This window comes from Phymastichus coffea, unplaced genomic scaffold (assembly GCF_024137745.1).
Source record: "Phymastichus coffea isolate CEN01 unplaced genomic scaffold, Cenicafe_Pcof_1.1 PCOF00040, whole genome shotgun sequence".
Lineage (NCBI taxonomy): Eukaryota > Metazoa > Arthropoda > Insecta > Hymenoptera > Eulophidae > Phymastichus > Phymastichus coffea.
The window spans coordinates 1082118-1108094 of NW_026706851.1; the positions used below are offsets into that span (position 1 = coordinate 1082118).

General features: G+C 31.4%; 3 protein-coding genes across 6 annotated transcripts in view; 1 reads left to right on the plus strand and 2 right to left on the minus strand.

Annotated features, from left to right (window-relative positions):
* Window positions 1–1441: 1441 nt before the first annotated feature.
* On the plus strand, window positions 1442–22263 carry LOC131664140 (KRR1 small subunit processome component homolog). 3 transcript variants are annotated; one of them, XM_058935030.1, is made up of 2 exons: window positions 1442–1465; window positions 20895–22263. In XM_058935030.1, exon 2 carries the CDS (start codon window positions 20924–20926, stop codon window positions 21872–21874), a length of 951 nt encoding a protein of 316 aa, XP_058791013.1. In that variant the 5' UTR covers window positions 1442–1465; window positions 20895–20923; the 3' UTR covers window positions 21875–22263. The 3 variants fall into 3 exon arrangements, with proteins under 3 accessions (XP_058791013.1, XP_058791015.1, XP_058791012.1); XM_058935032.1 differs by lacking the exon at window positions 1442–1465 and adding an exon at window positions 20309–20406; XM_058935029.1 differs by lacking the exon at window positions 1442–1465 and adding an exon at window positions 20661–20755.
* Window positions 5885–9372, minus strand: LOC131664139 (leucine-rich repeat protein soc-2 homolog). 2 transcript variants are annotated; one of them, XM_058935028.1, is made up of 3 exons: window positions 9110–9372; window positions 8692–9044; window positions 5885–8433 (listed from the first exon to the last, which is right to left on the minus strand). In XM_058935028.1, exons 2-3 carry the CDS (start codon window positions 8806–8808, stop codon window positions 6808–6810), a joined length of 1743 nt encoding a protein of 580 aa, XP_058791011.1. In that variant the 5' UTR covers window positions 8809–9044; window positions 9110–9372; the 3' UTR covers window positions 5885–6807. The 2 variants fall into 2 exon arrangements, with proteins under 2 accessions (XP_058791011.1, XP_058791010.1); XM_058935027.1 differs by having other exon boundaries at window positions 8692–9372.
* A 363-nt stretch (window positions 22264–22626) lies between the features above and the next one.
* Window positions 22627–25977, minus strand: part of LOC131664056 (polypeptide N-acetylgalactosaminyltransferase 2) — a 67349-nt gene continuing 63998 nt past the window's right edge. Inside the window, exons 8-10 of the mRNA XM_058934910.1 lie at window positions 25746–25965; window positions 25381–25591; window positions 22627–25301 (exon numbers count right to left, since the gene is read on the minus strand). Of these exons, the coding sequence (XP_058790893.1) occupies window positions 25032–25301; window positions 25381–25591; window positions 25746–25965 (701 nt within the window). The 3' untranslated portion in view covers window positions 22627–25031. The remainder of the gene's footprint in view (window positions 25302–25380; window positions 25592–25745; window positions 25966–25977) is intronic.

Consider the following 25977-nt stretch of genomic DNA (forward strand, 5'->3'; position numbering starts at 1 on the left):
CTCTTTTTATCGTCGCCAAAATGAACTTGCACAAAAAAGTATTACGTTGCAAGTTTTACAGAATAATCTAACAGTTAATAAAGCACTTTGCGATGAAAGACAAATTTTATTGGAACAAGAAATAAAAATCTTAGTAATGATCTTCGAAACATTAAAATTTTCAGTTTTTGAGTACTGCAATTTATCCATATAAATTATTTCTATAGGATGAAATTCATTCAAAAGTGTGGAATTTACAAAATAAAATTTGTAATCAGATTTGGGATTTTTCGACGCGACACGATCAAAATGAAATAATACGCAACTATCCAGATTTATCATCAGAATTGCATGTGTATTGTGAATGTGAACGTAAAAGTGATGTATGTAAGTAACTAATACATTTCCAAAATTATCGAAAACATCTTGGTATAAACAGGTTGCACGGAGTATAAACTGAAAGATATTTTAATTATAATTCATTAATATAACGGCTCAATATAAATGAAAATTACATTTAAAGTACTATATGTAGGGCTTCCTTGAGTTTCAAACGCCAATTTTGTTGTAGTATTTGAAGATAACATTGATATGGAAAAGCTTATACTTGAAATTCGAAATCTTGAATCCAATTTAAAAAGTACAAATTGTGAATCGCTGTCAGCAGAATTGAATTTGGCTGAACGAGAACTGCAGATATGCGACAAAGACAGTCCAGAAATTGAAAGGTTATTATTTATATTATTATTAGTAAAAGTTTAAAGAAATATTCAATTGCTTGTTTTTTATTTTTATGGCACTTTTTAGTTTGAAAGAAAAAATAAAGGCCTGCGAAGAACGTATCTCTAGTTTGAGATTAAAATTAGGACTAGAATACAAAAGAATTGAAAACACTACTTTTGAATGTTTAAAAAATAATGTTGTGTCGAAAAGCAATTCTAGAAATGTAAAAGAAACAAGTAAATTTGATGATTTGCCATTATTGTGTGCTTCTGAAACGAATCATAAAGAATCAAAAAATATCAACAGTTTGAGTAACCGATTTGTACCTGATCAAGGAGGGTTCGTTACTGCTAATACATATTTAACTACAGCTGATAACCCTACATCGTTTATAAGCAGTACATCACACAACAAAGTTGTAATTGGTGCAGTTCCAAATGAAAAACCTTCTTCACTGATCGTAAATATATAATCAATTATCAAACTTATTTCGTAAAATTCACAATTGAATATATTTGATTAGTACAAATCAAACTTGAATACGCAACAGTATCATATATTATATTCATTATCATTATTACTATTTGCAAATTTTTAAATAACTACTTCGATATTATGATTCAGAAATTTATATGACTTTTACATAAATTTATTTTGAAAGTAAATTTTTCATTCCGCAGAACCATCCAAAAAAGACATTTGTTGTTAAAAGAAAAAGTAATATTACTCAAAGACGTTAACTAAAAGGACTTGTCTAGAAAAAGTGAGTACTTCAGGATTAAATAATTTGATGAATTTTACAATATATACGTATATTTAGAAATTTTATATAGTTTAATATATATATATATATATTTTTTTTTTTCGATATACATTGAAATACAATGATTTTCTTACAACATTACGTCTCATGAAATATACATACATGTTATATAATATTACTCTCTCGATACTATTTTTATTCAACAAGTTTTGTAACGAAAATAACGTTAGTTTTTTCATGTCGCTTTTATCGATTACATAATACGGATGCCGTCTTGACGGCATCTAATTCTTTTATACGCTAGTAATCGTAGCAGTACTTAGTAGTGACTGTTAAACAGTTTACAATGATTACTCCTTTCCACTTTACAACATACTGTCAAACTATCTTGTAGAAAGTAATCAGCTGTTTTTTTACATTACGTATGTGAAAACTTTGAATTGTTTTATGCACAGTGTAGACAAAGTATGCAATTTTTTCATACTTTTTATAATCTCGTTTATTACCATTTATCAAGAACTTTTGCAATAAGTGTGATATTCAACCAGTATTTTATAAAATAACTGGATGTCGTGAACTTTATTTGCAATGGTATGAGCAACTATTGATTGAACTATAAATATACATTTTTTCTTAGAATCGTTATGGAGAGGGTTTGCATCAAATATATATACACACACACGCGCATACATATATATATATATATATATATATTTCTTATACAACAGGCTTAAGCCAGAAATATTTTTTTATTGATTTTATTTAAAGAAACATTATAATTTTCATAGATTTTCATATATGATCAAATTAAATGATACCTACCAACATAACATGCAAATGTTAACTTTTAAATGTTCTCCTAATATTTAAATTATAAAAAAGATTTACATGATCAACTCGGCAATTATTTTTTGGATATCATTAGTATATAGTATCTTCTTCCATTGAAATCGGGCTTTTTTTTAAAACTGATATATACACATATCACGCTTTTAATTTAACTTCAATTCGACATGCAAAGAAAATCACTTTAATCTATTCGATTTGTTATAAAAAATAATTTATTAAAAGCAAAATGTGTTATAAAATTATGCAATTTACGTTTAGTAATTTTATATTTAACTTTTTATAAAAATTTATTGATAATTGATGATCTTGAATATTTAATTTCCCTAAGCAGACCATGCAAATGTTAAAATATAATATAATTAATAACTTTTGAGTGTATTTTAATATACAAAATAACAATGTTAAACCTTTGCAAACTGACCTTTGTACAATGAAAACTCAACACTTATTGCAAAAGCTCCTGTAGCAAATAGCGAATCATTAACTTGGACTTTTAAAGATTTTTTAGAGCTTCTATTTATGTAAAAAACTATTTGCAGTATTCCTTGAATTAAAAATATATATGTATAGAAAAATTGATTAGTAACAAAATATTTCCATTTTTTGCAGCTTTTTAAAGTGCAATTTTTTGGCGTTTATAATTTCATTACACATTTCACATCCAATAGAGGAGGCTAACAATTTAAAACTAAATTTATTTTTGTTGTAACATCAATTACAATTATTTATGTTTATTTACATAGAAATAATTCACAAAAAAATTCTTATTCAGATAATATGAAACGTATATTCAACACATAAAAAAATTTCATTCAATGTTAATCAAAAACTACTTACTTTAGCACTTATATCTCGATTTGAAAAATTATGAATAAATAATAACTTTTGAATTTAAAACGATATACACAATAACTTCTTGTTTTTAGTTTTTAATGACAATGTTACTTAATCTGTTCAAATTCGCGATTGAAACATTAATTTTGAATCCAATCATTATGAATCTATAATCTTATCTATACTAAAAATAATACTTTTGGTTTTTGAATTTTCATTTCGAATGTCACATAGTGAACCAACCTGGATATGGTATATTCATTACATTTTTAAAATATATTCCAATACCATTAATATTATCAAACAACTGATCACATGATACGAGGGTGGGTTAATAAGTTCTTAGAAAAATAATTATTTTATATAGATTTGTTTCTATTTTTCCAACATAATCTCCTTTTAGCTTGATACACTTTTCCAGACGTTCTTTGATTTTTTCTAAGCTATCAGAAAAATATAATTTTAAGAATTCCTTAAAATACTCATTTATTTGTGTCATAATTTCCTCATTCGACATGAATCGCTGTCCAGCAAGCCACTTTTTTATAGCTTTGGAAATAAAAAAAAAGTCACTGTAAGTTAAATCTGGTGAATACGATGGATTGATCACTAATTCGAATTTCAATTCCTGAATTTTGGCCATTGAAATTACGCAAATGTACACTTATCTTGATGAAACAGAATATTTTTCTTATTTAAAAGAGGACGATTTTCCTTTATTTCCTCATTTAACCGATCCAATAACGACGCACAATACTCTACGGTGATTGTTTATCCTTTTTCTAAATTGTTGATGAAGCTAATTACACGTACATCTCAAAAAAACAGCGGCCGTAACCTTGGCAAGTTAAACGTCTTTGCCTTCTTTGGAGTCGGTTCACCCTTACCAATCCATTGTTTTGACTGTTCCTTCGTCTCGAGAGTGTATAGTGGTGTGTTCATGTTTCGTCTACAATTATGAATCGTCGCAGAAAGTGGTCCGAATCATAGTAGATACGCGCAAAGAAAGCTCTAGCGGTGACCACACGACTGCATTTATTCTCCACTGCGAGCACATCTTGCCGACATTTTTCTCATGTCCATTGCTAAAACAAGGAGATTCAACCAGATTTAAAATCCAATCCGCTTTGAGTCTATTTCTGAATCCTACAAATGCCAATTTAAATTTATTAAAGTGGAATAGATCCGAATCTCCTTTAATATTTTTCTAGCCTGATTAATTATTAGAATATGTAAAATTAATTTCGAGATGAAAAAAACATTAAAGTGAATTTAGATTCATTCTACTTTAATAAATTTCAATCGTCATTTGTAGGATTCAGAAATAGACTCAAAGCGTATTGGATTTTCAATCCGATTGAATGTTCTTGTTTTAACAGGGCAATTTTTTATGCAAAATCGAAATAACAGTACTTTTTTATACTTCAGTCATTTCAACTATTTCACGTAATTTTATTCTCCGATCACTCAACACCATGTCGTGGATTTTGTCGATTTTTTGGAGGGTACTCACTTCTTCAGGAATACGATCGATGTTCATCTTTTGTTAATGTACAGGCACGTTTAAATTCATTTACCTAATTGTAAACAGTTGCAAACACATGGGCGGATACGTTATGAACTGCATCTAACTCAGCTTTGATTTATTTCGGTACAAGGCCTTTTAAATAGAAATGTTTTATTATTTTTTTTCATTGCTAATAATGAACAAAAGTTGTTTATTTTGATCGGCTATAAAAGCAAAATCACTTGATGGATCTGGCTCAAACTTTGGTAACACTCTAGTTAGAAGTGACACTTGCTGTAACAAGTTGTAACATCTTGCGCGCCATCTCTTGAGTTTTCTAAGGATTTATTAATCCACCCTCGTATTTCTCCCATTTGCTACAAATATAATAGTGTAATATGAAACAAGTATAATGCACGACTTAACAAAGATTATGTTTTACATTAACTCTAAAAATGTAACATTACTTTGTCAGAGAGACGAGTAATAAGTTAAGGATAAAGACATGTACTTGACATTTTTCGCATTACATATCTGATTTTCCTCGTCTATCGATTTTATAAACTATTTTTTTATAAACTGTTTTAAAACATAACACAAACATTCTAATTTTCGTAATGAAATAATATTTGAAATGGGACAAGTGTACTATATGTATATATAGCACATATTTACAAAAATGGATTATTTGAAGTAATTTTTAATGAAAATTGTCATCAATTTGTGCGCTGAATACATTTTTTTCCAATCAGTGGAATAAACTAAAAACAGTCATATAAGCAAAACGGTTCGTTCCAATATCATGAATAATTTTGAAAAATTGTACGATATACAGCTATATTAAAAACATTGATTTTTCAATTTATTAATCGTATTGCACAAATCAATAAATTGTTATATATTATACTCCAATAATTCTATACGAACCGATTTGATTGAGTTGAACCGAAAATTTAAAAATAAATTATTACGTATTGTATAATCCTTTTATTATTGATTCTTTAAAAATAATAGGTATGAATAACACTCATATTTTTTAAGTATCCCTAGATACGTGTGATGAATAGATAATTGATATAAAACATGAAAGTTTTATCTCATATGAATTATCATGCTTTTGTTCCATTTAAATATTGAATGATAAATTATTCAAACAAGAAAAGTAAGATAAAATAGTTTATTTACTATTTTATGCAATATAAATCATTTAGTCTTAATGAAATTGATTACATAGATTTGGCACAATCTAACTTGTGCTTAATTAAAAAAAATTTAATAAATAAATTGCTAGATAATTTGAATGATAAATTACAGAGCAATTTAATTAATTATATTCTACATGAGTGTTAATGGTGAACAATCAATTTCAATAAGTAAATGAAAATCATCACGTACATAAATGCAAAATTTAAATAAAATTGAGTATCTTTGACAGGAAATTAATCATAATTTTAGATAATCTTATTTCGAATTAAGTAATTGCAGAAATAATATTATTGTATATGCACAGTAATAAATTTCTGGCACTTAAGCCGTTCATGGCATTATTAAAGAGTATTGTACGAACTCGATAAAAATGAATTATAGAACTCATGACTGTACTACGGTGTGCGGACAATTGTGTACGGTTTTGTTATACGCACAAATTATTATGCACAGTAACATAGCGTAATATGCGCTAGATGAACTCTGATTTGCGCCATATTATTGTGCACAATAATTTATGTGTACAATAAAAACGTGCACAATTGTCCACATGTCTGCACTACTAATACCATGTTTACTCGTTTTAATGGTGCACATAATTCAAGACTTTAGCTAAAATAAAAATTTTATTTGTAAAAAATACCATTAACGTACCGGTTTTCAATGTAGATAACATAAATTAAATTCGTCTTACCAGTAGAAGATGAAATTGTAAATATATTTAATGTCATTGTAATGAATAATATCATGTCATCAGATAAAAAGGGCAATGGTTCATATATATACAGAACCATATATATTTTTATATTCCTATTTTAAAAAATCAAAAATTTGATCGCAATTATTAATAAAAAATGTGAAAATATTCGGACTAGAAATTTTACATGCTAATACAGCGTCAGAGACTTTTTTTGTTTGGAGTTTCTGTCTCATTTATAGAATTTTGTTACATTGATCTGTACGGACCTTGCATTTTGAGAAATTGAATAACGAGTGAAGGCCCACCAGCAACAATTTCAGGTGGTATTTGTGATAAAGGACAATTTTCAATTGACATAATGTTAAGATTAGTACAGAGTGCTAATTCAAAGGGTAAATTATGAAGACTTGGATTATCATTAACATATAGAGAAGTGAGATTCTCAAGAGTACCAATTTCTTCAGGAAGATAACTTAAACTATTTTCACCTACACTTAAATGTGTAAGGTTTGTTAAGTGGCCTATAGCACGTGGTAAAGAAGTGATTTGATTTGACTGTAAAATCAGTTTTTGCAAATCTCTGAGAAATCCAATTTCATTTGGTAGAGATTCTATCTTATTTTCTTCTAAATCAAGCACTCTGAGTTTACTCAAATTAGCTATACTGGCAGGGATGCGCTTCAACATATTATTAGAAAGTATTAATATTTCAAGATTCTGCAAGTACTGTATATCATCAGGAAGTTTAACGAGTTGGTTTGTGCCTAAGTTTAATTCTACCATACTAGTCCATGTTCCAATATCAAGTGGCAAGGCAGTTAATTGATTTTCCTTCATATTCAACTTTGTCAAATTCTTGGCTCTTGAAAAGATACCATAAGGTATCTTGTCAATTTTATTATGTTCAAGATTGATTGAATAAACATTTGTGAATTGTGAAGGTCCTCCAGATGGATAAGCCATAAATGAATTTCTGGACAATGTTATTGTTTTTAAGTTTGATAAACTTGAAAGCAGTCCATCTGGTAGTTGGGAAACTTGGTTACCCTCAACACTAAATTCATCCATTAATTTACAATTAGCCAGTGATTTTGGGATAGATGACAGACGATTGTACCTCAAACCTAATCTAGTTACAGACACAAGATTACCAATTGTTTCAGGTATATCCAAAAGCTCATTGTGCTGTAAATCAAGAGTAGATAACTGGATGCAGTTACCAATTTCTTCTGGTAAATGTTCCAAGTGATTATGCGAAACATCAAATGTGACAAGATTAGTAAGTTTGCCAATACCAGCAGGAAGCTCTTTAATTTTATTTTCTCTCAAACTAAGCATTGTAAGATTTGTTAAATTGCGTATGTTATCGCTAACATATTTAACTCTATTAAATCGTAAAAATAATGTTGTCAATGAGGTTAATTTATAGACAACTTCGGGTATCTCATTCAGCTTATTGTGCCTCAGATCTAAAACCTTGAGCTGTTTTAGATTTTCCAGTGAGTCTGGTAAACTTGTCAATGAATTTTCACTTAGAGCAAGAGTTTTCAAATTTCTTAAACATCCTATCTCAAGAGGAAGAGTTACTAGTTTATTACCATAGAGGTAAAATTCAATCAGATGTGTGAGATCCTTAACACTGCTTGGAAGACTTGTTATACTTGATTTGCTTAGGTCAAGCCTCTTTAAACCTTCATCTCTGCATCTTACAAATTCTTTGGATACATCTAAATCCGCTTGTATGGGTTTACCTTTTTTTGTTGTTGGCTTGGGTTTGTTTGATTCGGGATGTTTTACAGTTACAGTTTTTTTGGTATCACTGCTGGATATAGAGGTTGTAGATAGCTTTTTTTCCTTGGGCTGTTCTTTGACCTAGACAAGTAAGTCAAATAGAGTAATAATGAAAATAAAATATACTTAGTCCAGATTTCAAAGCAATAAAATGTTTAATTTCCAAAAGTTTCAAGCATGAATTGACATGTTTTAACAGTTAAAAAAGAACAGAAACGAATGAACTACATTTTGCTACTATGAGGGTAGTTAAATATAAGTTTGAGCATGAACAAATATGTATCAGTAGGTTGGGAATAACGTTACAAGAGAGATAGCTAATGATACTATAAATCTAACCTGGTTAGTTGGGGCAGAAGCTTCTTTAAGAAGATCACATGCCTCAGGCATATTGTCGGAGGCTGTAGCGGACAATCCGCAGCCCTCGAGGTATTCCGGGATGTCCTGCTCCTTCATGTAAACGCTCAGACGAGCGACTCGGTAAGCTTTACCTGGTAATATTTTGTTACTTGTCACCTGCGCACTCGAGTTCTACTTTGATCAGTGACTGTAAACTTGTGAAAGGCCGATCGGACGCCAACTAAAGCCGGGATACTGCACCAGGATATATAAATAGAGTCCACGTAAGGCTGTGGCCTTCGAAGCCTCCGATGACAGAAACGACTTTGGTGACTACGACAAGGATGAGGATCCTGGATAAAAATTTTTTTTTTGCTCTTCGTTCTCTTCAGTTGTTCATTTTTGGACGTTGATTCACGTAAACAATATTTTTTTCCGTTTTTTCTCAAGGCATTATACGCGTTTTTGCAGTCCTTTATATACACTTCGAGGTAGCCCTAATCAGCCAACCGTGCTTGTTCGCGTATTGTGCCAGCAAAATTATTAATATAGTATCAACAAGGCACTAGTCCTCACTGCCCAGTGCCCACTGCTGACTGGTCGCCACTGTCAGTCCTGAGTCTTCAGTCTTCGGTTCCTTGGAAAATGCTCAGCAGCGGCGCAAACGCAATATGCCGTACCTATAATTTGTACAGTGTAACACACATTCATGCGTGTACTCTATATACTGAGCACTCTATGTGCCTGCATATATGTATCTTCGAGCATATACTAACTGGAGAGATAACATATAAGTAAAGCTCGATGCCATCTTTTTCGCTCCGCATGCGATTGGCTGATCGTGCTTTCCACCAAAATAAAGCCAGTTTCAAACTTTGTAATTGAACTTGATGGAAAATTGGTGTAAGTATAAATAAATTAACAACAAAAATTATTAAGTTACGTTTTATGATTAACAAATATTTGACATTAACAAAAATATTAAACACAAACAGAAATATCATAATACTTATGCTATAAATTACGCCGTTAAAAATAGTTCAATTTTAATCATGATAATGCAGTATTAGTTTTATGAATTTTCTTCAAACCTTTTTCTTCCTTTTAGCTTTCACTGATTTAAATTTTTTTGACTATATGTGAAAATCCTTTATAATAATTATCTTAATCAACTGAGATCGATGATGAGATGGATCGTCAGAGTGATGTATATGTAAAAGCTCTTTTGGTACCAGCGATGAAATGTATAGGTGCATATCTCAAAAATAACTTTATTAGATTATATTTAGCTCTAAAAATACGTTCTAGTATTTGACACAATCGAAAAATATAGACTTTTCTTTATTAAACCACTTTTATTTTTTACGTCTAATAAAACTAAATTTCTTATCTTACTTGTTAATACTAACGGACATTAAAAACATTTCATACGTATCAACATTTTTCTTGTCGCGAACCAGCGATTAGTCCAACAACGTCATCGATGTATTTCTTATTTGTTCCAGCTTAAAAATCTGGATCATTAAAATCAATCAAATTTATATTGAATCTTTCATTGGCATCGGTTTAAGTTTGCATCAATTGTGTCAAATAGTTATTTAAAGATTTCCAGGTGCCTTCCGGAACTTATAGTAATTTTATATTAACCAAAACTTTAAAAAATTAAAAATTTAAACCAAAAATTGCCTTTATATGAGCCTTTTATATCCGCATGTCTAACTTCTTAAATGCGTTACAAAACTGATAACAGGTAGGATTATTGTTATTTCCTCTGTTTCTTATTGTATTAAAAAATATCTTCAAATGGTCTTATAGAACTTATATGTTAATAAGTATAAACTTTTTAAATTAGTAAGTTTAAAATATTTCTCATAAATGTTTACTACATTTTGTAATGATATTATTAATCCTTGAAAGCCAACTTTCTTTTTGGAATAAGCTACTAATTCTCCATCAGCATATCGCAAACCTTTTATAAACGTGATTTCCTCTTCGATGTTTATTTTTATTTCTTCAATGTTTTCAGAAAATATGCCGTTTTCGTTATTGTTTACGTTATATAATTGTTTTCAATTTAATATATCGAAGGCATTGTTCATGGCACAAAAAAATTTTGTTGTACCTTCGATATCAGCAAATTCTTGCAATTTTAATTCATCGCATGCATATATAGCAAAAATTTGTACACCCTATGACTCAAAGTTTGAACAGCATTTCTGACATTCTTTTTATTATCCTACCAATTTTTATGTTCCTCAGTTAAATTATTACCAGCATTGAGTTGATATACTGTTTGAAACTTAATTAATTTTTTACATATCAGGTCCACTTGCAAATGCATTACGAATTAATTTAAAACCATGACATCCATTAAATATTAAATAAACATTTTTCTTTTGTAACGGGATGCGAAAAAAATTATTCATTAGATCTTTTCATATAGCACAATTAGCTTAATTGTAAACCATCACAAATGTTATTGAAGTTACTAGTGTGACGGCCAGCCGTAACTTAGTTTTTTTTATATTAATTTAATTATTAAATATGAGGAACGGTGTGGGAACCTTCCTGATTTCCCACGATGAAAACGCATTCGAAATAAAGTGTTTATATAAACTTTGATAGTGGCCCGAGCCTGCGTACTCGGCCTTACAGTCGACGCTCTATCCTGCTTTGTCTCACGCGCATGTGTTGACAGGAGCCTACGATCATCGTGTATACATCGTGAAGCGTTATCATGCCGATGAGAGAAGAGGGCCATGAGATCGCGTCTGCATCCTATTCATAATAATATTATCATAACTAATGAATTTTTCCCTTTCAAATTAAATTAGGCATTAGAAATTATGAAATAATATTTTTTGAACTTGAATATTTTGATTTCAACAATATATCAAAACTAATTTTGGCCTCTCAAAACCTCTTATCGAGTTTTCGCTCCGGAGCTTAGTTTAAGCAGAAAATAGAAAAAAATAAAAAATATATTAATTTGAATGAATTTACTGTTATTTAGCGAACTTTTATTATAAGAAATTAATCTACGAATTTATACAACATGGCGTGCGAGATAACAAGCATCGCTCTATTTTTATTATATTTTATTATTAGATAATTATTGATAACTGTATTTTGCGGTGAATTTAATTATAATATTGATTGTTAATATAAGTAGTGTATAAGTTATGTATTGGTCGATTATGGTTGTTCCAACTTCAATTAATTAATAATTACGAAATTTTTAATTAATCTTGGCTCCGAATGATACTTGAAGAGCCATCTTACGAGCTAAGGCCTGTACTCTTGCGTCCGCGCTCTCGATTTTCTCCACGCCCCCGCTCCAATCAGGGCCTGAAAATCCAACGAGGAAAATCAGAAGAAACAAACGGACCAATTAACACATCATTGCCTGCTCCACTCCTCCCAAAACCGAGAGGCTAAGAGAGGGACTCATCACCCAAACACCCACCTAATATAAAAAGGGCTGCACAAGACCCAGAGAGGAAGTTCAAGTCCTAAAGGTTATTAGAGAAGTGCTAGAAAAGTAGTTGGAGTTGCAGTTGCAGTTGTTCCCATAGTTGTCAGTTATCGTAGTGTGAGTACAAAACAGATATTGAGTACCAGTGAGTGAGTGCTGAAGGAAGCACAAGGATAAGTCAACCAAGAAGTAAAGCAGCCAAGAAGACAAGAAAATCAAGAAAAGATTGAAGGAAGCATGGGAGTCCGTGAACCAAAAGTCTAGACAAGAAGAAGTGAACGAAAGAGCCAAGCAGCCAAGCAGCGAAGTAGCAAAACAGATAATATAAAAAAAAAGATCGACCAATACAGAATAAAGACCCGCAAATTAACAGTGTCAAGTTTTCAATAAAAAAGAGTAAGCAATCAAAATTTTTATTTTTTTTAACTTATCTATCTCTCCTCTCTTTTAGAAGTATTGGTCGCAAATCAAAAATTTTCCCTTTGTAGTATTCGGAGACTACTTTTGATAGGCTCCAAATACAATTTATATTAGGAAAACCGGGATCTACTATTGATAGGACCCAGGGTACTTCCCGCTCTCGGATTACAACTATTGATTGTCCCTTTCGGTGTTAATAATTTTCGAATAGTGATCCCGCTAGTTTATGCGAGAAATCGTAGACTAGCAACAACAGAACCCTGAGACTACGCCAAGCCTCAAGTGCACCTGAGATGTGCCGTTGCCACGACGTCACACTAGGATGTCAGTTTCATGTAAAACGATTAGATTTTGGTTTTTTCCACTTAATTTCACAATGAAATGATATGACATGGGTACTTTGAATTTTCTATTTTCACATACAATCATGGTGACTAAAGCATTTGTTGCTACAGAAGTAGGAATCGTATCTATATTGGTTCCTCGATACATGTAATTGAATTCTTTATCGTTTATAATTTCAATATTTTTTTATGTCTCTTTCATCCATAATCAAATTGTATAGTACCGGTTTAACTTTTTTTTTACTTACTGAACTTTGTCTTTCAAAGTCTCAAACGAACTTAATTAATTCCTGAAGTACATTCTATTTATATACACCATTTTGAAATAGTTAGTATATGTAGTAAACACTTAACAAAACATCTCTAATGGAATCGTAAGCTTTAGGAGAATAAAATGTAAAGTTGTAACAAATTTTTTTAAACAACATAGGAATTACCATTTTTGTCTACGTCTTTCCAAAATACGTTATAATTTCTCTTGCTTCTTAAGGTACAGAATCTCATAAATCATAAATAAATGAATAGACGGAAAAACTTCTGGTTTTTCTTGTTCTATTTGTAGATTAATCATGCTATGAGGTAAAAAAATATGGTACGGTAAAGAAGTGTTTCATATTAATTTAAAATTTAATGTACGCATCAATTTTAATACGTTATTAGAAAAAAGGTAAATTGTGTATAACAAATTATTTGTATATAGTAAGTTGTATATTTCAATATATATCTGTATGTATAAATAAAATTATAAAATATATTATACTTATCTAAGTACAGTAAGTAAACATTTTTAGTAAAAATATTTGTTTAATATGAGGTATGTAGAGCAGATTATATAATTTTTATAAAGTATCGCCTTTTTTAGTAGGTATTATTCTGCTTCAGTTTATTTTTGATTAGTTATAATTGTCAAAGTTAGTTATGTAAAATAAGGCTCGATAAAAATTTGTCTTATAATTAATTTATACAAATGAGAATCCACAAATTCAATTTTGTAGCGTTACTATCTTAATATCATTCTTTTCCACTAAACTACGTGAACTAAGAAACTCAAAATGAATAGATCATAAAGTAAATTGAAATATTTTCCAAAAATTCCAAAAAATTCTAGTTTTTTAAGGTAAGATAATAAGCTATTACAGTTTTTAAATCTTTTCCTAAGCTTTGACGACTTAGTGCTACAAGATTTATGCAATTCTACAACTTCTTTTTGTTCATTTCTTAATAGCCTCAAGACCAAAGATTTATTATCAAAATCAACAAAATTTAAATCTTTATTGACTATTGATTTTTTGAGTATTTTCTGTGGAAATGGATTTAACAAAGAATAGTTAGCCTTCACATCGCTAAAAAAATTAATGTTAATAATAATCACTTTGCAAAACTGTCTTATATGACAAAATCTTATTAAAAAATATTACTTAGCAATAGTTTGATTATTAGATAGCGATTGCTCCTCTAAATGGTTTGAGCTCTTGTCTCGAGAATTACTATTTACAATTTGCATATGACCTGCAGAATACTAATATACACGTACAAAACCTCCCCATTATCGAGACTGTCTAGAATATCCTGATGATTATTTACATTTCTTGAAATGCTTTGAACTCTGTGATACACATGTATATATAATTATCTAATAATAATTATATTATTGTAGTTGCAGTATTTATAAGCTACTATGTACTGTACTTTCGTAACGTTTTTGATTCCCAGAGTGGTTAACTCTTGTGAAAAAATTATCCAAAACAGGCACTTTATATCTATAATTATTAAATATAATAAAAGTAGCAGTCTTCTTAAGTTACTCTTCACCTCATGCCACTATTATAATTAAAACATTGTTCTTCAAAGTGTGATGCACATGTACATGAATAATCCTCAAGTACTCCATCATTATTAAAATGATTATTTATACTATTTTGCCATTGTCTTCTTTGTAAATCTTTAGGTATTCTAAAGTAAAAATTTTAAAGTTAACTACAAACATTAATTTTTTCAAAATAAACTTACCGAAAAAAATTTAATTTGAGACAACCAGGATTATCATGTTTTGCTCTACAGGTTTCAATGTCCAATGAACCGGGTCAGGAAGTCGAAAAGTTATGCAGGATCTGGCCAATTACATTTCTAGGTGTATTTTGGCCTCAGAAACTCGAATTTTGAATTGGCCAAGCAACATTTTTCCGGGAAAATCGTGAAAATGGAGAAAAACGGTAACATTTTTTGTTTTTTGCGATTATCTCAAAAACGACGCGGAATTTTGAAAAAAGTTTCCAACGAAAGTTGTAGATATTGAAATTCTACATCAAATATGTCATCACATGTGAGTTTTTGTCCAATGGAAAGGAAATTAGAGCGAGTTTCCACGACCGAGCGGCACTGGGCCTTGTGATTCATGTAGTAAAGCAGTTGGCCCTGCCATATATATATATATATATATATATATATATATATATATATATATATATATATATATATATAAACATGTTAAATAGAAAAGAGGATATACAATATCTTAGTCACATCTATAAGCCTTTATTAAGATCGATGAGGAAGGGATAATAGATGAAGAGTATATACATGGGTTGAAATACTTGATTTCTCACTTTATTGTAACTTGACTGTGCTACGATCTATTCGTTTTAGCCTATAATAATTTGACTAGGAGAAAAATCAAGTATACACATATAATTATATACTATTAAAATTACTTTTGAAAACTCTATGGTTAATAATTTGTTGTTTTTCCATTAATAAAACCTGAAGAGGTCAGCAAATGTGCTGACGAAACGTTGCTGAATATAATTAAAATTAAGTGATTTTCAATCTATCATTATTTCCCTTTTTTCCATCATTACAAAATTTATCATTTTATAAGTATTATTATAAAAAAATTAAATTATATTATTTGTTTGTAGATTTTTCAGAGAATATGGATACAGAAAAGTGTACAGTATGCGATGAAGCAATACGTGCGGAGGATGTTTCTAGGAAGGTACATTACAAAGGGTTGTAGACCTTTATTGAAAAAAGTAAAAAAACGGAATGACGGAAAATGGAGAATTTGGGAAAAATGTACTGAAGATCAATACACCATATTTCATGATAAGTGTCGAAAACGATATGTAGCCGCATCGGGTACACCACTATCGCAGAAGAAAAGACCAAGATTGAACGAGCCAGATGTAATTTCAACTGCCAATGACGAGAGTTCAGACGAGTTATTCAATTATTGTGAACTATGCATTTATTGTAAAAACCCATTGGATAGTAAACACCATCCAGTGGGTAAGGTAAACCGCAACATTCCTCAGCAGGCTATTTTTGATTGGGCAAATTTCGAAAATACTCCATATGCCAAAGCAATAGCTAGTTGTTTAAGATTTTTTTTAAAAAAAGACTGCACCACCACTGGGTATTACCACGTTAAATGCCGAACGCACATTGTCATTCGCTCAAAAAAGTCTGCAAGTTCAAGGTGTAGCGATAAGTCTGATAAAGTATTTCAAGAAATTGTAAATTATATTGAAACCAGTGGAAAATATAAGTTTACTATTAAACACTTTCGTAGTATTATGGCAGCAAGTGAACATAATATAAGTTTGAGTAATTACTTCCTACACAAAAAATTAAAAAAGAAGTTTGGTGACGATATGCTGGTTATTAGTAGTTCTGGGCGCTCTCCGGTTTATTTTTATAAAACGACGACTTTTTTCCAAAATAGTAGAGAATGGTTAGCGAACCCCGAATCTCTTTCCGATTTCAATAAAATTCTATTAGACATATCTGCAGGAATTATTAATCGTGAAGTGCAAAATCAGGAGTATATTACAAGTGAATATCCACCAGGAAAGTTCTTCTTGACAAATGTCGTTTCAGACATTCTCAAGTCATTAAAAACTTTTTTTATCCTGCTTACTACCAAAAAAAAAGGAAACCTTATCAAGTCAAGATAATTTAAGACGTGATAACATTGCACATAATATAATTTCAATGCTACGTCCGAAGTCTTTTGTTTCGACGTTGCAATTAGCAGTCGGCACATATATATTAAGAAAGACTGGTTCAAAATTAATTATCGACCTTTTAAGTAAGTTGGGAGTGTCGGAAACTTATCACAACGTTCAGTTATACGGAGCTTCGTCAATTGAAAATCCGTAAGTACAGAAATGTACGCAATAAAATATTGTTCTATATTTGAAGCTGAAATGTGCAATTAAACGAATTTATTTTTCAGATATTTTGTAGCTGTCTGTGAGACTGTAGTACATCTAGATGTAGCAATAGAAAAACCGGTTTAAAATGCTCATATTTTTGCAAAAACTGCAATGGTGAAAGTTGCAACAATATACCTAGTACTAGAATTGATTTAAACGATGAAGCCTTCAATTATAACACAATTTATGAGGACACCGAAAATGCTGCTAAAATCAGAAATTATGCTGAAATGTTGAATGCTACCATGGAAAGTGACGAGGATGATGTTGGCGATATTTATGATTTTGCTAATTTTTAAAATAATTTTACCTTGATTGTTTGTTTATAAGAAAACCGCAGTAGAACCAATGTTAATATTTAATTTGTATAGTTTACATGATTTTTTCAAATAGATTAATATTTATTAATAAATTACATTACTATTTTACTGAAGAATTGAATTATTGATAATGAATATACATATTTATAAAAAATAACTATCGTTATACTCATTGAAACCAATATAAATGTTATTGTGATTACTTATTGATTACTGGAATATTTTTTGCAATTAATTTACTGATTGTTACAACGAAAAGCATTTTGATAAATGTATATAAGTTATTTATTTAAAAATTTACAACCACACTCTGCACGTTGCGTCAATAAAAAGAAATAAGTAAAATTGAAAACAGAAGTTAGCGAGCTACCAAGGATGAGAAAAAAAAGAGAGTGAGAGACAGAGAATAAAATATAGCGTTGGAGTTGCGCAGTAGCACTGCGCAGGGCCAACTGCTTTATGCATGAATCATAAGGTCCAGTACCGCTCGGTCGTGGAAACTCGCTCTAATTTCCTTTCCATTGGACAAAAACTCATGTGCGATGACATATTTGATGTAGAATTTCAATATCTACAACTTTCGTTCAAAACTTTTTTCGAAATTCCGCGTCGTTTTTGAGATAATCGCAAAAAACAAAAAATGTTACCGTTTTTCTCCATTTTCACGGTTTTCCCGGAAAAATTTTACTTGGCCAATTCAAAATTCAAGTTCCTGAGGCCAAAATACACCTAGAAATGTAATTGGCCAGATCCAGCATAACTTTTCAACTTCCTGACCCGGTTGATTGGACCCATTTTGAATATTTAGTTAATTTTTGACATCTGTTTTGCTTGGATGTGTTTTTCGATTTTGCCTATTCTAAAAAATGGATCAAAGAATCTGTATCAAATTTTGTGTGAAAAACAAAATAAAGGGCGCGAACACATTCCGAATGTTGACTGTGGCATATGGTAAAGCTATCTTGGATCAAAGCAATGTTTATCGGTGGTACAAAATGTTCTCAGAGGGCCGAGAAGATGTGAACGACGAACAACGACGTGCAGGACGCCCGAGCACGTCAACAACAGACGAAAACATTGATAAAGTGAAGAAATTAGTATTGGCGAATCGTCGAATCACCGTTAGAGAAGTTTCTGAGGATCTAAACATATCGATTGGCTCATGCCATTCAATTTTAACCAATGATTTGGGCTGAGTCGAGTCACCGCGAGATTCGTGCTAAAACTGCTTAATTTCGACCAAAAACAGTATCGCGTTAACATTGCTCAGGAGATGTTGGACTCGGTCCGTGACCCAAATGTGCTCCAGATGATCATAACTGGTGATGAATCATGGGTTTATGATTATGATGTGGAATTCAAAGCTCAATCATCTCAATGGAAGCTGCCACATGAGCCAAGACCGAAAAAAGCGCGCCAAGCTCGGTCGAACGTGATAGTTTTACTCACAGTTTTTTTCGATTACAGGGGCGTGGTGTATCATGAGTTCTTACCACAGGGTAGTACAGTCAATAAGGAATATTACCTGCAAGTTATGCGCAATTTGCGCCAAGCAATCCGCCAGAAACGTCCGGATTTGTGGAAGAACAAAAACTGACTTTTGCACCATGATCACACATCGTTGCTTGTGCGTGAATATTTGGCCAAAAACAACACAGTAATGGTGCCGCAGACACCGTTTTACCCAGACCTGGCCCCCTGTGACATTTTCCTGGTCCCAAAATTGAAGAGGCCCATGAAAGGACGACGCTACGCCACGATTGAGGAGATAAAAAATGACATCGAAGGAAGAGCTGAACAAGATCACAAAAAATGATTTTTTTAAGTGCTTCGAGGATTGGAAAAAACGTTGGTACAAGTGCATTGTATCCGAGGGGGATTACTTTGAAAGAAATAAAAGAGATATTCATGAATAAATAAATAATTTTTGAAAACATACAAAATTCGCGATACTTTTTGAAGAGACTTCGTATATATTACTAGTAGTAGGAAGCACGGTCACCTAATCGCGTGAAGGTTCAAGAGAGTGGCATCTAGCCTTACTCATGTTATCTCTCTCTTTATCTACTGATGGATCGGAAGCTCCGTGAGCGCCGGGCTGCCTCCAGTAAGGCCCTGGTCACATATGTATGTACATACGCTTGCATACGAATGCGGACGAATAACACGATTCCAGTGCAATCACTAGAAATTCGTAGTTCTAATTATTAATACCAACAGTTGCAACAAATGATTAAATGTCGCTAACTATGAGTAAACAAAATACAGTTTGTTAACCTCAAAATTATTTTACCGTTAACATAATTGTTATTTTTTATTGCATGTTTCTTACCTACTTAATAGCACCACAATAGCACAATTGTTAAAAAATAACAATCGCGTCGACGTTAAACAAGAAGTTATCTCGTATCTCGCTGCTTTTATGCTATAGCATAAACAAACTGTATTTTATTTGCTCAGTTAGCGACATTTAATCATTTGTTGCGACTGTTTGTATTAGTAACTAGAACTACGAATTTTTAATGATTACACTGGAATCGTGTGATGATTCGTCCGTATTCGTATGCAAACGTACGGACATATGCGACCGAGGCCTAATTATGCTCAAAGATATGTATAAACTATGAACACATAACATAGTACATTCTTAATATATTATTATAAGTGCAATCATACATGGGTGCATTATAACTATACGGAGGCCAGTCAAAAACATAATACATATCTCATACGTTCATATATCATATTCTTAATCTATAATCCTCGTTTGAAAAAATTTCAGTATATTTCGAGCCTTTCTATTAATGTTTATACATGTTTAGACCAATCAAAAGTTCACTTTACATGATCACTATAAATCTTTATGATTATTACGAAAAGTGGTTATCAAATATTATATTTTCTTAATTTAAATAAGATTTTTATCTGTTCAATGAAAGGTAGTATGCTGTATAACCATAAATACGTAAATAAAGCAATATTAAAATCTATAAACGATTTAGTGTATAAAATAAACCCGTGACAGAAAAGGATAAATTGTATTTCTTACATTATTTGTAAAGTATTTTATAGTACAGTATTTTGTGTGTGTGTGCGCGCGCGCGCGCGCGTGTGTGTGTGTTAAGCGGTAGATGTACAGGTTCCTGCATTATCATGTTCTGATATATATATTCAATTCCGCAATTTTATATAGTTGAAAGACGCGCACGAGTAACGACGCGAATTTCATAGAAATATTATTTGTTTAATAATAATTATACGCTAAAAGAATACGTCATTTTTATTTAGGTGAAAATTATATATAGTTATAAGCTTTTTTTATGTTGTTTAGAACCATATGGATATGCAGTCAAAACTTAATTTAACCTTATTAAAAAAGTAAACAGGTTAAATTTTATCAAACATTAATAATTTGTGTACATTTCAGGTATCGTTGTGTATAAAAATTGAAAGAAAATGAGTGATTCTGAGGATAATAGTGATCCAAAGGTGACTGGACCAGTTGATGATGCTTGGTCATTGAAAATTCCAGAATTCAAGTTAAAAGATAATCCACATCGTCTATTGGAGGAAAGTGCCTTTGCTACAATTTTTCCTGAATACAGAGAAAAATATCTGAAAGAATGTTGGCCACTTGTACAAAAAGCACTAAATGAGCATCATATCAAAGCTGAATTAAACCTTATTGAGAGTAGCATGACAGTCAAGACTACTAGAAAAACTTGGGATCCATATATTATCATCAAAGCTCGTGATATGATAAAGTTAATGTCAAGATCAGTACCTTTCGAACAAGCAGTACGTGTCCTTCAAGATGATATTAGTGCAGATATTATAAAAATATCTTCATTTGTTAGAAATAAGGAAAAATTTCTTAAAAGACGCCAAAGATTAATCGGTCCGAATGGCTGTACTTTAAAATCTATTGAATTATTAACCAACTGTTATGTATTAGTGCAAGGTCAAACCGTTGCTGCCTTAGGACCATATAAAGGACTGCAACAAGTACGTCGAATTGTGGAAGATACTATGCAAAATATTCATCCAATATATAATATCAAAGCATTAATGATTAAACGTGAATTAGCAAAAGATCCTAAATTAAAACACGAAAATTGGGAAAGATTTCTACCCAAGTTCAAGAGTAAAAATATCAGTAAACGTAAGAAACCCAAGAAAACGACCAAAAAGAAGCCCTATACTCCATTCCCACCCGCTCAACCAGAAAGTAAAATTGATAAGCAATTAGCATCTGGAGAATACTTTTTGAAAGAGGAACAGAGAAGAGCAAAGAAAAGAAAAGAACAAGAAGCCAGACATCAAGAAGCAACTATAAAACGACAAGAACGTAGAGCTGAGGTCTTCGTACCTCCAGAGGAAAAGAAGTACAAAAGAACAAAAACATGATAGAATATACAATATTTATTATACTAATTTTCAGAAATATTTCATTTTTTTATATTTCAGAGTTTAATGAAAATTTGTAATAATTTTGTATTTAGTAATATGCACAACAGCTGCAAAATTACACAAAATAAACATTACTTATAATAGTACATGATATTGTCACGTAATATTTTACTTTGCTAAAAGAAAAAAAATTTAATAATTGCAGATAAATTCTTCATACATCAGAATATCAAAATAATGGCAATAATATAACCTAAATAAGTAACAAGCCATGTTTTTTATCTCTGTATTACTGTTCATTTTCATAACTTTCAGAATAAAATGTATAATAATGATTACTTGATAAAAGTAGAGATAGTTTTTTGATATTTGTAATAATAAATGTATGTTCGTTAAGTTGTTAAGTTATACTTGTTCAAATAAAGAAATCAATGGTTTGTAAATATTTGAAATAGATGGTGTTTTGATTGAATTTTCCATAAAGGTAGAAATTATTTTTAAAAATAATGACAACACAATTTAATAAAAAGGTCCTTATGGAAGTTTTTAAATAAAGTTGCTGTAGATAATATACTGTTTCGTACTTATTAATTACAGTTAGTCACAATTATAATAAATTTAAAACAATAATGAAAGAAACTGCAGATTTCATTTTTTTAAATAATTGTATTTTATTAAAAAATTTTTTATTCGTATTTTGCATTATTACTTTAGTATTTTATGTATAATAATTATAGTACATTCTTAAACCTTATCTTAAAATCAAGATTTTTCATATGTTACAATAATATCCAATAATTTCAAAATCATAAATACCTTATTACAAAGCATAAATGATTTAATGAGTGACTTTACATTTGCTTGAATAGCGTATTACATTAGTAAAGAATTTTGCACCTTGAAGGGAGAGATTTTTAAATATAACAGCATTAATTTCATTCGGACTTTTGTTTGTCATACAAGATCACAATGGTAGATATAGTAATGAAGTCAAACAATTCGTTGATTACTAGCCAATTTTCAGAAGAGCAAAAATACACAAAAAATAAAATGAAAACTACAATATTTCCTGAATGGAAGTTTATTTTACTCGTTCTATCTGAATCTAAAAAAAACAATTGTGTAAAATTATTTATAAAAGTAATTCACTCTATTCAACTTTTCGAAAGTTTTCAGTTCTCAGCTAAGCATAAAATATTTTGATAAATAATTAGCATTCACTGCACATTTTTAACATACATCCTATAGAGCTTATTTTAAAATTTAGCCAGTTTTTTATTTCTACAATAGTTTTACGCGATTTTACAAGTAAAAGAAATCAAGGTAATTTTAACAATGATTTTTTGGTTATAATATTATTTACACAAAGTCACGTATCTAAAAAGACATTAAACTTATTTTGGGAGAAATATATCGTCAAAAGTATAGGTTCAGAAATTGTAACAATTTTGTCAATAAAGATTTAAGTAATGTACACATCTGACTCGGTTCTGAGAGAACGAATTGATTTTTCATTAATTTGTGTATATAAAAGGTAAATCACACATTATTGGTAGATTTGATTTTTTAAGAATTCGGCTTCAAATGCTTTGTTATCACATTTTTTGTGTTAAAGATTATTAATATAGTCTTCAACAGAAAAAATTGTTTACTACTAAAGGATGATTATCAATATATATATATATTGATTTGAATTAATATTTTAACAACGTATTTCTTATAGCATGGCAGTATATTGATAGCATTTCGAAATATACTCAAAACCTTTCCTTTTTTTGTAAATGTTTGTATATTTTTCTTATTTATATTTTGATAAATGCATTAAGTGAAAACCAGATATTAATTTTGAAACGTAAAATTAGCTTTCTATTGAAAAAATATTACGATATTCAACTGAAATACTCGATCATTTCTAGTAATTGTGAAGTAATAGTTTACATTATCAATTGAATTTTTGACCCAAGAAGGCTTGAAGATTGACCAGAAAATATGTAAAAATCTATCTTGTGTTATAATTTGCAATGTGAAACGTACATTATCATGCTTTCAGTCATTTTATATATAAAATTTATATAAAAATTACATGTAAGTAAAAAGTTGGAAGGTAAAATTCAATTAAACATTCAAATTTTGAGAAAAAAAAGTTTTTTCTTAAAAACAACTCTATGTCCAAACTTATATTTTATTAGTTTGAGCAAAATTACTGTTTGATTTTCATCACTTGCTTCAATTAAATTGTGTTCTTAACGTTAGAACTACTTTAGAACGTAGAACAATTTACTTTTGAGACAATTTCGTTTCATATATAGATAAATAAAAAATTTATTTTTGATTTGATAATTTCGCTGGATAGTTTGATATTGTTAGTTTTACTGGAATAAGTTATATAAAGTGACTTATAAATGATGAAACTGTACAATAAAATATGAAAATAACGATTACTGTAAATTAATCGCCTTCGTTTTTATGTACGATGGCAAGAAAACGAATATATACAACGGGAAATAAAAACTTGTATTAAAAATGTACAATGAAATTCTAGTTTATACAGCATTGTGAAAATGAAATTCGATAGAAAAGATGCATTATTAACATTATAATATAATCTTTTTTTACATTATGACCGTGTGATGTATCAGCTTCAATGTATACCTAACAATAAAATACATGTACATAACTAACGTTCTTGTCGCAGATTTTGATTGTTTGACTGATTGATTAATTAATTGGTAGTCTTTTCACATTTATACTATCACGTTGATTTATACTATCGGAAATCAAGTTGTACTGGAAAGCATATGTAAACATCAGTTCCATAATAAATATCATCGAATAATTGCAATACAAGCATTGTTTACACTAGTGATAATAACGGAATATACAAAATAACGAGCCGAATGAAGCAGACCTATGAGTTGGTAAAATCATCCAATACAAGCCAAGTGCGCTAGCGGAAGATATTAATATGGAAGGAAGTGTGAAATGAGAGTTGGGCAGGAAAGGTCGCCTGTTTGCCAGGCTGCGTTTATCGATGAAAAAAGTAAAAAAGGAAAGAGCCGCGAGAAGCGTTGCTCGTAGATCGATCGTTACCAAAGAGGTGTTTGGTAGAGAGGCGAGTGAGCAGTCGAATGTTTGCGCGGAGCGAGGCGGCACGCTAATGATTGTAATTGTAGAGGTGCCATCTCTGGCTCTCGGCGTTGGAGTCGCACTTCTCGGCGGTGACGCCAAGCTGCGCGTGGTACCTCGAGTCGATGCAGACGGGTATCCGCGCGTGCCGGATCAGACCGCCCTCGAGGTGACGCCACTTCTGGTTCTCGCTGCCGTCGCAGATCTGCATGAGCAGCGAGGTGCCTTTGGCGTAGACCGGCAAGGTCAGGCAGAGGTCGTGGTGCTTGATCAGGCCGTCCTTGCTCATGCCCCATTCCTGCGAGCAATCGCGACAGCGGGTCGAGTCATTCTCATCGGCAACTCGAGACCGGCCTCGAGCTCGGCCGCGGACTCACCTGATTGCCGCCCGTGTCGTGGCAGGGGTAAAGGCCGACGTTGCCGTCGAGAAGGTGGCCCATGCTGTCCAGACAGGCGGTGCCTTGCTTCAACGAGCCGCCCGGCCCGCCTTCGCTCGTCGGGATCACCAGTTCCGGGTAGACGTGCTTCAGATACCAACTGAACGGCTTGCAGTGCAGCTTGCGTTTCAGCTCTATCCTGTCTTGTATGCTGAAAGTACGAAGCGTGCAAGGTCGGATCGCCAGAGGCAGCATTTGCCGCGCCGCGTGCGATTGAAAAAGTTTCGCGTCAAAGTCTCGGTGCAACTTCGGAAATAAAACCGGCTCGTGGCACGGTACCAGCACCGAGGCGGGGCTCTACTCACTTGCCGTAGGGAATGTTGCGCGCCAAGGGCACCGCATTGTAGTAAAACTGCTTGTAGTCGTCCATCCAGACTTCGGCGGCACGTCGAGTATTGCGCGCGAATACGTTGCCGCTGCCCCCTGGGAAGGAATACGGATGACGCTTACGGAATACGTGACCGACCCTCGAGCACGGGATGATTTCCAGGCTGCCGCCGCACTGCCACACTCGAAACGAGATCTCTGCAACAGATT

Coding starts and splice junctions, on each gene's coding strand:
- LOC131664139 (XM_058935028.1), bottom strand. CDS start 8,808: ATGAAGGAGCAGGACATCCCGGAATACCTCGAGGGCTGCGGATTGTCC. Junction 8,434..8,691: donor CTTCTGCCCCAACTAACCAG/GTTAGATTTATA, acceptor TTACTTGTCTAG/GTCAAAGAACAGCCCAAGGA.
- LOC131664140 (XM_058935030.1), top strand. CDS start 20,924: ATGAGTGATTCTGAGGATAATAGTGATCCAAAGGTGACTGGACCAGTT.